This window comes from Sebastes fasciatus, chromosome 1 (genome assembly GCF_043250625.1).
Source record: "Sebastes fasciatus isolate fSebFas1 chromosome 1, fSebFas1.pri, whole genome shotgun sequence".
Taxonomy (NCBI): Eukaryota; Metazoa; Chordata; class Actinopteri; order Perciformes; family Sebastidae; genus Sebastes; species Sebastes fasciatus.
In genome coordinates this window covers 26220196-26233638 of record NC_133795.1, presented here as the reverse complement: position 1 = coordinate 26233638, position 13443 = coordinate 26220196, and the positions used below count along the sequence as shown (strand labels likewise).

At 41.5% G+C, this 13443-nt stretch overlaps 1 protein-coding gene across 7 annotated transcripts in view; it reads left to right on the top strand.

Annotated features, from left to right (window-relative positions):
* The first annotated feature begins 9192 nt into the window (after window positions 1–9192).
* The window catches only part of anks1ab (ankyrin repeat and sterile alpha motif domain containing 1Ab), a 50769-nt gene continuing 46518 nt past the window's right edge, over window positions 9193–13443 (top strand). For all 7 annotated transcript variants that reach the window (XM_074640059.1, XM_074640029.1, XM_074640048.1 and 4 more), the window contains exon 1: window positions 9193–9708. In XM_074640059.1, coding sequence (XP_074496160.1) covers window positions 9421–9708 — 288 coding nt within the window. In that variant the 5' untranslated portion in view covers window positions 9193–9420. The remainder of the gene's footprint in view (window positions 9709–13443) is intronic.

Here is a 13443-nt window from a genome sequence, read left to right as displayed (position 1 = left end):
AGTTATTGCTTTTGTAAATTAAGGACTAGGGCTGCTCTTAAAAAACTACTGAGCCATTACTCTTAAAACTAGGCCTATGTTTGTTTTTTATTAAATGTGATTTGATATATTATGTTGTGAGCCCTATAAAGCCAAAAAGCCATAACTATATTTGTTCAAAAGTGAGTAAAGACGAGAATCTGACTTTGTTACAACTGCTTTACTATATACCAAAATATTATTCCATGGAAATGTATAAATTCTGTGAAAACAGCATGTAAAATCTGATATAATCACAAAACCGAGCTAAAAGCAAGGCCAAAATGCAGTAACTGCACTTTGGCTATATAATAATAATAAATATACTGTATATAATAATATATATAATAGGCCTATCTAGCTAAAGCTAAAACTAGCCTACATTTTCTCTGTTATTTATTTTTGTTTAACTCTTGTTATACATTTTGATAAACTGATGTGTTGGTAATTCAGTGTTTAATTCTACATAACTAAATCTATTCATCTATTTATCTATCTATTGTCCCAGTCAGCGCTATACTTGTTTTCACAGCCAGTACACAGAAACACAAGATACAGTATATAAACATACAGATAGCAACATGCTACACATGGCAACATATAGATATAGACGGTAGACCTATCTGAGCAGATTGTTCAGGGCTGCAATTGCAGAAGGAGCAAAACTCCTGCTGAAGCGAGTTTTTCTCCATTTAAGTGTTTTGTATCTCCAACCAGATGGAAGTAATGTGTGTAAGTAAAGTGTTGGTTCACACCACAGTATGGTTCACAATTCTGCTCTCTGCCAAAATGCTGAAAATGACAATATGTAGCCTATCTCCAGAAGTCGTCTAATGGATTTCTGAGCTTCAACAGTCATGCATGTGTGCTGTGCAGGCATAAAGGAAATGTGGATGCAGCCTCTCTCGCTCTCTCTGTCCGTCTTCTCATTAGAGGCAGCATGAACAATCTTAAAACCCTGCAGTTCAGCACTTGTACAGCAACTCACAACATGATGAATCCAGAATGAAGGTGCAGTTTTATCCATAATGATCGTGGAAGATTACCAGCACGCAGATAGAGAGGAGAGAAGTTTCACAAATCACTTCGTCTCCAGCCTCAGAGGCATACACGAAACTGCCTCGTGTATCGCAAATTGTTTCCATCGGGAAGTCGTCTTCGCAATCAAGTGTTTCTCAGCTTATCTCCCCTACAGACATTTCTGTTGTTCCCTGCTGCCAGTCAATATGCGCCCAAGGTGGCATTGAAAAACCCATCATCGGTTACCATCTCATTCACGCATGTAATGGTTGTTAATGGGGCGACTCAGCTCTTGTTAGAAATTAGGAAAACTTGTCTTTATCAAAGTATGTGAGAAACTGCTTTGCACTGATGACTATTGTTCTTTCTTTATCTCTCTTTTACCAAAGATTTGCGTTAGTCAGCTCTCTACTAAATGAGCATAACACTTTTCCAGGCTCATTTTTATTCACTCCATGACCTTTTTTACTGCCATTAGAGGTTGTCAAGTCATGCTTTTCTGAGGAGTTTTTCATTTTCACATTTGACTGACTGAGATTCTAACGCATTTCTTGTTGCACAAAACAATAAGAGCATTTTCCCTTTCTAAAAATAAGAACGAGCAGGTGAATCGAGGTTAAAACAAAAAAAACTCCTGTGATGTCACCTTTTAAATCTGAGGTAGACATGATAGAAAGCCAGGACTGAATACTAGAGTGCCATCTTTCCTTTTACTCCGGCAACAAGTTGAAATTGCTTCTAAAAATGTGCTCAATATGGAGTCAAGGGCAGAGTCTATTTTTAAGGTTTCGTACTCTCTAAAATTCTTTGATGTACAAAAGTTAAAAAGGGTAAAAGCCTTTGGCTAAGCGCTGTGTGTCTAAAGACGAAGGCGGATTTAACCCTAGCGATACATTTTTCACATAAAAGAATTACTTTTTTAAAGGCAGTAGGCAGGGCCACAAGGAGTGCAACGTGATAATAGAAAGACGTTCTTATAGCGTTTTGCACCTTGACGAAGTGCAAACTGGATTTCCCCTCGACTGTGAACAGTGATTAATGTCTTTATTCTCAATGTGTGCTCTTAATCTATCTTAAAGTGCGGTGTGAGCCGTCTAATAATGGAAGTGGGTTGTCTTACAGTATCCCTTCCCTGAGAATAAATTTCCTGGCTCTCGGCTGAATATATCAAGCATGTCTGATTGATTCATGACTGCCAATATCATTACTATCATTAGGACGTACATCTCCAGTACTCCCTGGATATGGAGCTTGTCAAGGGCGCCTATCATGGCGGCGTTACACTGAAAGTGACCTGCCTGTGAACCGTCAGCGTTATCTGTGGATTAATTAAGGGCCCGGTGTACTCCATCAGAAAGAAGTGCTCGCTCTACCTCCTCTCCTCTGTGGCATATTAAGCTCACTTATTCCCTTTTGTCCCTTTCTTCGCTCTGAATTTAAATATGTCCCTCCTTCATTTCCTCCACATTTGAATAAGACGCAGTGGATTGTTAATTATTAGATTCAATTGAAATATTATGGTGTTTTTTTATTAACCATCATACTGCAATAAAACAAGGAATGTGTTTAATCTGTCAGTTGCCATTGTCATCATCACCTCCCCTGAAGGGAAACTCAGAAACATGGAACTGCCCATTGTTTTCACTGAGAGCAGCACAGAGCGCATTAACCCAACACAGGAAGCTCCGTGTGCCTCTGGCTTCAACACAAACATTTACCCCTCCATGCATACTGTACATGTGCACACATACATGCATATGTGAATACTGCAGGTGAGCACACACATCCCTCTATCATCATGCCATCATTTCTCATCTCACATATACAGATGCGGGACAGCTGGATTCCACGGTGCGTGTTTGATTCTGATCTTTCCAGCATGCTGAATTTATCTGTGAAATTTATCTTTATCCTGATGTGGCCAGCAGCGGCTGTTGTGGCACGTGACGCCGCGCAGCGTGATAGAAAAGAATGAGCAGTCCCTTATCGCACCAGACCCAAACAATATTATCCTTTTGAAAAGGACGCAGTACTGTAATAACATCACTGATAACCGCAGCTTTTGAAGGTGAGAATTTATGGCAACAATGCTGGAATGTCCCACTCAGGATTGATTGTTCTCTATTGTATATTGTCACAACAATGCATTTTGTTCAAAGGCGTCTGCGGGCATAGCAACACTTATTCTAACCTTCAGATACAGATTTCTATCCCTCCATGTGTGGGACAACCAAACTAAACAAGAGTCTGCAGTACAGCATGCTCACTTTGTGAGGCTGTAGGCACAGCGGTGCATACTAACATGCTCACGATGACAATGATGATGTATAGTGGGTATGTTTACCATGTTCACCATCTTAGCTTAGCATGTTAGCATGCTAGCAGTTGCTAATTAGCATAAAACTTAAAGTAGGCTTCAGGTGAAGTTGATTAAAAAATGGTTTTGCAGATATTCCGTCATATTCATAGACTGTGTATAAGAAGTGGACGTAGTCGCCGTGACATGACCCATTGGTTTGTGGACTGCCGTTTTGAAGCCTCGAGTGCTACATTCTGGCCGTCGCCATCTTGTTTTTTTGCAACCAGAAGTGGTACAAGAGGGTGGAGATAAGTACAACCGAACTCTGAATAAGACAATTTCAGACATTTCCCTAAAAGGTTATAATTAACTTTCATGAACTGAAAACACACTGTGAAAGGGTTAAAGTTGTAAGACGAAAACACGGACAATGCCGCAGTAGCGATCTGTCAATCACAAGGTAGCCATGCCCTAAAGCATACCCTGCTTTATGGTCTATTTGACTCCAAATGGCACCATAATTTACTAAATGAACATCATGCTGTATTGAAGAAGACTTGAAACTAGCGATTGAGACCATAAACTCATGTTAACAATGTTTAATGAGGTAATAAATCAAGTGAGAAGTAGGGTCATTTTCTCATAGACTTCTATACAATCAGACTTCTTTTTGCAGCCAGAGGAGTCGCCCCCTGCTGGCTATTAGAAAGAATGCAAGTTTAAGGCACTGGCTTAATTTTTCAGACCCGGAGGTTGCCACCTGGTCATAAACCAAAGTACTGGACATGTTTAAATTTTGACCTGATGATGGCGCTAGATAAAAGTCAAGGATCACCAAAGTTGTCTGTATGAAATTTCTCCCAAATCCCTTTAATAGTTGTCAAGAATATTTCACTCAAAACCACAAATGGTGGCGCTAGAGTCACAGTCATTAGGATTCGTCATTGCAGGACCATGAATGTCCCGAAAAATTTGTACCAGTCCATCTGGAAGATGTTAAGATAAATCAATGAATAAGTGAAAACCTTAATTGACCAAAGTCACTTGGGATTAATCATCTGAAAATCATGAATGTCTGCACCAAATTTCACAGCAATACATCCAATAAATGTTGAGACATCTCACTGAAACCGACCAACCAAGATTGCCATCCAGAGCTGTGCCACAAGCGTGGCTAAAATGCCAGTAAACCACTCTACACCAGTAGAGAGATCCCTTCTCTGTGGGGAACCTCTTGTCGATTTTCCCATAACCTACAGATGTTGCAGATACTATTGATAGGAGGGCATTTGAGGAAATTCACAGACTAACCTAGCGAGATTACCAACTAAACCCAGTTAGACGCTGAGAAAAGATTATATCTCTGCCCTCCGGTCTCTCCGTCTTTCTCCCACTCTCTAACGCTGATGGATATCCAGCGCTACGTCTTCACTCAGCCATACACACTTGCCCTCCCATTTCCCCGCTGAGAGGTCAGCTCTGTTCGTGTCTGTTGGAAAGCTTTCACAGGAGCCACGTCTTTAGCCAATCTGAGCTAACAGCAGGTAGTTTTGCCGTTGCCTCCACTGAAGTGATTTGTTTCATCCCTCAACTTTGAAGTTTCTTTTACAATGAAGTCAGTGTTTCAAAGTGAGACACCTCTGTGTCCAAAATAATGCAAATATCATCTCTTTTACTGCCTGGATATCAAATTTGTTTTGGGGTTATTTCAAAATGCATATTCTATATAAATTATGTTGTTGGCCTGTTAATTTCATCTTTATTTATGGTGCCTTCAAATGAAACTCGTGAGGTCGTATTTACAACATGGGAAGTCGTGTACACAATATGCTTGGCGTTCAAGTGGTTATATACTGTATATATATATTATATTAACGTTACTGTCGGCGTCTAGAAGCCACAGAGGCTAACAATTTAGCAAGCTATCAAGTAGTAACATAATGCAGGAAATACATAGTGACAGAGGAAAAAGATTGAGCAGTTGGGAATATCAACATTTTCCTCAGACATATTATACAATTACGAAGAATTACAATATACAACTAAAATTACAATATATTCGCTTACTATTTACAGAAAAATTAACTTTCATGGCCTCCGCCATTACTGACAACGTCAACAAACACGTTACAAGTCGTAAACTTGGAGCTTTCAGAAACTTTCCATTTACCAGGTCGTGAATACCACAAGAGGGGGGCGTTCATATGGACTCTCCTCGTGAACACGGTAAACACGACCCCATTTGAAGGCACCATTATAGTATTCTGAGCACAACTTGACCCTGTGCATTATATTATTTCTTGGATTTCTCTGCTTGTTTGGTAACAAACAGTTTGAATTCCCACCTTTCGGGGCTCTGAAAATGAAAGCTTGGATGAATGGCATCCCTGCTGCCTCGGGGAACAGATGACCTTAAAGGTCAGCGTTAGAGCATTCTTGTCCGCGACTCTCGGGTTAACGTCCGCTCAAACTCTCCGAGGAGAAAAACACAAGCCAAGCAAAGCACTGTGGGATTTCAGAGAGTGAAGCAGCATATAACTGTCATTTAGGTCTGTAGATTCCCAGGCACACAGGGAACCGTACAGCACATTTTATTGCCACTTGCTGATTTGTTTTGAAGCCAAACAGCCTCTCTGAAGGTAATAGCTTCGGTTAGGTTGATTAACTTTATTAGATCTTTACCCAGTGGCCTCATTCTCCTTTTCTGTAATGCCGGCTGATCAGGTGGGAACTGCGGGGCACCAAATTGCAGAGAAAGATAATGATTCATAGGCTGGAGTGGTGAGAAAAGTGCTTTTAGAACTTGCGCAGTGTTATTAAAAAATGTCAGTTGTGGACCTGGGGACACGTATGGCAGGTGGAAAGAATGTCACAAGAATCCTGAAAAGGCCTCAGTGTGTCAGGGAGCACACAACACACAAACACCATGCTCATGAAAACACTCCAGTGTGTGTGTTTACTGTACGCGCTGTCTCTCTGTGACTTGCACAGCGTGCAAGCATGTCTTTGTCGGAGAAGAGTGTTCATGAGTCACCACTGTCTTTAGCCCGAGGCTCAGCAGCCAGCCAGCTGAAGGAGGAGATGCATGTTTTATTTTAGTCGCTCTAATATGGCGTGAAGACATCATTATCTTGACGCATGTTGTATTCTGGGGCCTCTATTGTTTAAAATGGCACATAATTTAAACTGTTTCATCCTCATCACAGCCATAGAGATCATTAAATGTGCAATTCAACTTGCTTCATTAGATGTGGCTTTTTGTTATTGCCAGCTAAACAGTGTGTGGCTGCGTGAACCCTCATTGGCGAGTGAAGGATGTTATCCTTTCTGTCATGCACACACCAGCGCTGCCCAAAGGGAAGAGGTGAGCATGCGAGGAACTTGGCTGATTGAGGGCGCAGAGGCGCGCTGCAGTGTGCACGGCTACGGCTGCCTGTGAATGCTAAGGATGCCACACAAGAGACTCTTTTGTCAGCATCAGCTCCCTTTGAGAAGAGTCATGAATAGCACAGAGTGTGTGAGATTGTTTCTACTTCCTACCATAGCAGCATTTCCTGTCTTGATTTTTTATTTTCCTCCTCTGCAGATCCCAAGAGTTAATTTTTCTCCTATACATCCAAGCCACAATAAAAAACACTTTATGGCATTTACGGTTTGGTAAATGATATCAGTAAGATATTTTCCTTCAAATATATCATAGAGAAGTGGAGAAAATCTATGTAATCTAATGATTTTGGCATCAAAATCTGTTTCGCCGTGTCACCACTTTGGCCTAGACTGGATTTGTGATTGTGAAATATGTGCGTGAGAGCGTGCTGGAGCCGGAGCTCCTGGTCAGGCGGGATTTACAGATGAAAAATAGGAGAAGCTTCACCCTAAATTTTCTGCTACACTTCAGGTCATTGACACTTAGGGAGTTAGGCCAAGAAGTGATGTAGATGGACGGATCTGAGAGGTGGAAAGTAACTAAGTACATTTACTCCAGTACTGTACTTAAGTATCATTTTGAGGTACTTGTAATTTACTTGAGTATTTCCACTCTGTATTTTTTTATTGCACTACATTGATTTTAAAGCTTATGTTACTTTGCAGATTCAGATTATTAATACAAAATATAATCAACTAATAAATTATGATGTATTATTATATATTCAACTCCCCAGCAGTATATAAACTAGTGAAAACCAGCCCAACCTTTGCCAGCTGCATTATTAATGCATTTACATTGCATTTTCTATATATTAGAGCTGTCAATCAATTAAAATATTTAATTGTGATTAATCACACATTTATCTGTTCAAAATGTACCTTAAAGAGAGACTTGTCAAGTATTTAAAACTCTTATTAACATATATTTGAATAAATATAAATATAAATATATTATATCTTTATTATTGGAAATCAATTAACAACACAAAACAATAACAAATATTGTCACAGGTTCTGCATTTAGCATAGAAAATATGATCAAATCATAACATGGCAAACTGCAGCCCAACAGGCAACAACAGCTGTCAGTGTGTCAGTGTGCTGACTTGACTATGACTTGCCCCAAAACTGCATGTGATTATCATAAAGTGGGCATGTCTGTAAAGGGGAGACTCGTGGGTACCCATAGAACCCATTTACATTCACATATCTTGAGGTCGGAGGTCAAGAGACCCTTTTGAAAATGGCCATGCCAGTTTTTCCTCAAGTTTGGAGCATTTTTTAACCTTCTTCCCAACAAGCTAGTATGATGTGGTTGGTACCAAGGGATTCCTTAAGTTTTCTAATTTCATATGATACCAGTATCTTTTAGCTTTAAAACTGAGCCCAGTACAACCTCTGAAAGATCGATTGCGTTAATGTGTTAAAGAAATTAGTGGGGTTAAAACAAATTTGCGTTAACACGTTATTAGCCCTAATATATATACATATTGTATATAATTCTGAAAACGAGCCAGTCTGCATAATGAGTACAATAACGTTTGTTAATTTAAGTATTTCAGTATATTTTGATGGTAATACTTTCATACTTTTACTTAAGTGAAGTACTTATAGATAGATAGATATATAGATATATATACTGTATAGATAGCCTATGTGTGTCAGTTTATATGGCAGTGGTCAAAAAAATTGTTTCTGCCCCACAATAACGACAGTAAACTCAACTCAGTAACCTCAGTCTCATGCAGACAAACACACACACACACACACACACACACACACACACACACGCACACACACGCACACACACACACACACACACACACACACACACACACACACACACACACACACACACACGCACACACACGCACACACACACACACACACACACACTCTTAGACACACACACAGACAGAAAAGGAGGAATCCCGACTCTCCCTCCTTTTAAATCGGGGCAGCCACCCACTGCGTCAGTAACCTGATTACCCCAGCTGTCAGTCTGAATAAGGCCAGGCTTTGGGATCCTCCCGTCCTCTGATCCTCAGTACGGGACAAAGCCGGTCCTCCTGGAGAGTCTGGAAACAACCTCAGGACAGGACAGACGCACAAACACGGAGCAGGGAAAACAGGGCTACAGAAGTCAGCAGGTAAGAGGATGATAAAATGAGTTCAAGTTTTTAACCACCAGGCTTTATAATGCTGGTTTCCTCAAATTGTTTTGGGAATATTCTCTTGGTATGCTATTGTATGACCACATCACACAGACACATGGCCTGATAAGTAAAACAGACAATGTGGATATGGGAAAGTGAATCAGAAAGTCAGAGTTGAGAGGATAAAGGAGGGGGACTCACTCTTTAAGGGGAGGGCAACAGGATACAACTAGTGGGTGGACCTCGATGATTGTTTCTGTGCACAACAAGTCTCTCACTTACATGCTTCCTTTCCCTCCAAACAGGAGCACTTTGTATGAGTTGGAGGCAAATTCCTCAAGTCTACAATACTTATACTTCATTAATCTGTACTATTGAGTGGCTTTCCACAACTAGAAGTTTGCACAAAGATCCTGGATCACTCTCTGGATTGACTAAACAAGTCAGAACACTGCAGGAAACTGAGGACCCTGAGCTGCACTTGGCAGCTCCAAAACAATGGCAGAGTGCACGCAGGACGCCGACCCCGCCAAGGTGATCCACAATCCAAAAGCTGACATCAAGGACTCGAGAGAAGTTTCAGCATCGGTGACAGCGGTGGTCAAAGTCAGACCCGCAGACCTGGGGCTGATTCGAAGCCTGTCCAAGTCGGATTCTGACTTGTTGGCGTCGCCACTCGGAGAGGAGGACGGAGGTCTGGCCGGCCGCAGAGGGTCCATGTCTAACTGCAGCTCTGGGCAGCCGTCCACGGAGCGCATGGCTTCCTTTGCCTCTGAGTGGGATGAGGTAATACTCGAGCTCTGGGGATGGGAAACAAGTGGGAGGGTGTAGATGACGGAGGGAGTGGCACTGTCGGCGTTTAGGCATGGACAGGCTTTCAAGTAGAGCGTGTTAATGTCCTTAAGAGAGAGTGTGTGAGCGAGTGTGTGTGAAAAAAAAGAGAGGCCGATCAGAGATGCAGCTGAGGATTAGTGAGGAAAAAAAAGAAATGGGAACGGGTGAAGCAGCATATTTCAGGAGAAAGGAAGGAAGGAAGGAAGGAAGGCGAGCAGAGGCAGCAGCATGAGAGCGATCAGGAGTCCAGCAGAAGCAGCAGTGATAGACTGTAGTAACTTTGCCCAGGCTGTTGGCTTAGAGTGCCTGTGGGTGAGTGCTTGAATGCATGAATGGTTTGATCACTTGCACCGACCTCCCTGTAGCAGCCCTGGCATCCAAGACTAATTGGGCTTGTGTTGTCATTCCACATCCACTCAGTTCATGTCTCTGGGGCCGACCCACGCTTCCACTGTCTCCTCCTGCACTCCTCTGGCTCCTTTGCTCCGTCTTACGCCATCTACTCTCAGCCCACTGTGAGCAATCCCCCCCCCCCCCCCTCGTATCCCCAAAAGCATTAACGTGTGATTTTGGAGCACTTTGGAGTGTCAATGCAGTACACCCCGAAGCTCTGCAAAAAATAATAATCATTTCTTACCAAAACCTCCAAAGGCACTTGAATAGTCCAAACCTGTGGGAAAAAATATCTGATGACTGATAACACAGTATATTATCATAGTGCACATAGTTTAGAGGCAAAAGTCCACTGCAGACTGGAACATTTATGACACTTTATGCTGAGTGTTTAACCCCTATAATAACTATAAAAAAAATATAAGATCTTATTCAGATTATTGGGTTGCGTTTTGGCTCAGTGCAGTATCTTGTCATAACACACTGATATCTTGGCTAGCAACTTGTTTAAGTGACAGTGAAAAGCCTGTTTAGGAGCAATTCTCATATATCTACTTTGACTTTAAGCATTTTTATCTGCAATTTTTTTTTACAATAAATTGAGTTATTCATGAGAAAGTGAATTACAGAACAACATAATTCCTGAGCAAAACTTTCTAGAAGTCCAAGATCATATTCTGAAAACATATATTCAAGAAGTTATTTATTCTGCTGCCCTTATTTCAAGCTTTGAACTTGCCAGGACTGTAGCTATACCATTGAGTACACACACAAAATGTTTATTAATAATAATAATGTTTAATGATTTCTGTGAATTAAGGGCGTTTAATGACATGAAGAGGTGGTTTACATTCTTCGATTACATAAATATCACACTTGTTGGGTTTGGTTGATTCTGATATTACATTAGACTAAATATTCTTATGATATGATAGTTTTCTTAAAACACCTTTATTATTTTCTAACAGAATTACACACCGAGCAATGTAGAGACAAATTTGAAACAACATTTTGACCATATTTAGGGCCGATAAACTTAAAATATAAACAGAAACAGAAAATATAATTGAACAGTTAAATGGGTAAATAAATACAATGATGTCTTTTGTGATTTTTCTTAAATACTCAGAATTTCTTTACAGAGTTTGGTTGGTGCCTAGTCTATTATAATTTCTTGCTCAGGTGGGGTTCTGCTGGAGTAATTTAGACTCATGACCTCAGTATTTATTTAAATCCATGTCTATATCCATATTGGTCTCAACTGAGTTATCTTATTTTTTTGGGGGGGTGCTCTCAAAGCAGACTGAAGGTTCAGTTCCCCAAAAAGACGCAAAATTCTTCCTCACATGCTGCTCCGAGCTGTCATTTACAGGTGCTAGTGATGCTTATTTTTCCATAGTTTGTCTTTGCCATGAAAGCATCCACATTTTAGAAGTGTAGTTTTATGCACAAATGTGTGGAAAGATTATTATATTTTTGTAGTTTTCATAGACATAGTTTTTTAAAGGGACTGTTTGTAACTTCTTACCCGTATAAATCAATCCGGGTCGGTGTCCCATGCGCGCTCGCGTGTGGCTACGCTGTTCAGACAAGACTCTAACACAAACTACACGGAAGCATCAAAACCGTATAGTTATATCTAGTGAAGCCCGTCTTGCAAAACAGTGTTGGCCGCGGTCGGAGGACGCGGGGGAGACCGTAGCTTTGGTCTCCAGGACCGGAGTCTCTGCTATACTCTGCTCCTCTGCTCCTCTGCCTGCCTGCCTGCCTGCCTGCCTGCCTGCCTGCCTGCCTGCCTGCCTGCCTGCCTGCCTTCACTCACACATCGCACTCGTTCTCGCTATTTCGCTCCACTCTCACGTGCATGCGCGCACACTACACACTGCAGAAGAGTTAGTCTAGCTCTGAGAATATCTAGTGAACGTACAGTGGATGTTTGTGCAAAAATAACTGCTGCAGCTCCTCCAAACCAACAGAGGTTTCCCATGTCTTGTGAAGTGACGGGGCTCCGCAGCAAGAAACGTTATCGTCTCCGACCAAAACTCCGGTGTCTCCCCTGTTCCCACCAGCCGCCGTCGGGAGGCTGAAGCAGGAAGCAGCTGGTTTTAGCTGACGTGTGTCGCCTCACTGTTTTGAGCGGTGCTCTCATATCTATGGAGAGCGAGCACAAGCGCGAGCCCGACGCTGACTTTTGTTGACTTAACGGCCACAGGTGTCGCTGTTAACAAGCATTTCTGATTCTTACAAACAGTCCCTTTAATTGCTGTATAAATCATATTATAATAATACTGTTTTTCAGTTGTAATCATGATTTTAGCAAATAAATATGCAACTTTAAGGGTATATTTATGTAGTTTCCTATAGAAAAACAAATGAGGATGCACTACTTTAATCTAACGGCAATGTAATACAAAGCAGGTGCTGCTGATGCATGCAGATGCACGAATCACAAAAAAGAACGGTCTTGTCCCCATTTGAACCCCGAAGCTGCTCTAACTTGGGCTGGGACTTGACTTAAGTGGTCTTGACGACGGCCCTGCTGAGGTTACGGTCACATAAAAGGGGTCTGGATGTTTTGAGCATGTATCTTTTTCATCCTTACAACAAGGGCAGTTTATGGTGTCACCTCAGAGTACTTCGACATCTTGAACTTTTACTTGGCGTTGTGCACCCCCTCTCTTTGTCATCCCTCCCTGTCCCGTGCCTGCTCTCTGCTCCACCGCTCTGCTCTCTGACAAAACTGTTTATTCAGGCCATGTTGGGTGGGGTGTCCTGTTCTCAAGGGCATCCTGTTTTGCAGCTGCTCCACAGTGTCTGTTTCTCTTCCAGATTTCAAGGGATTTGTTTGGGTTGGGGATATGTGTGTGAGTGGCGGGGGCAAAAATCGACTCTTGTGAGTATATCTCATGAGGCGATCAACCACCATCAAACATTGAAGCGACACACGAGGCTCAGAGGGAGGCTGGGCTTTAGATCAGATATATAAACACACACACACGCACACGCACACACACACTCACACACACACACACACACACGCGTCAGTGCATGTGCACACAGAAAGCAAAAGTACTGAATACAAATGCTGGTATTCAGATGTTGTTATTATAAAAAGGACGTTATGAGATAAAGCATAACCTTTAAACCCCATTGACATTTTCTGTGGTATATACATTTTGAATTTTATTATGTGTGGCAGCTTGTGTAACTGCTGACCATTTTTTCTTTTTTCCCCTATTGTAGTGAAAGTACATGGTCTTCTATTTAAACTTGTATCTAAAAAAAAAAGAGAAG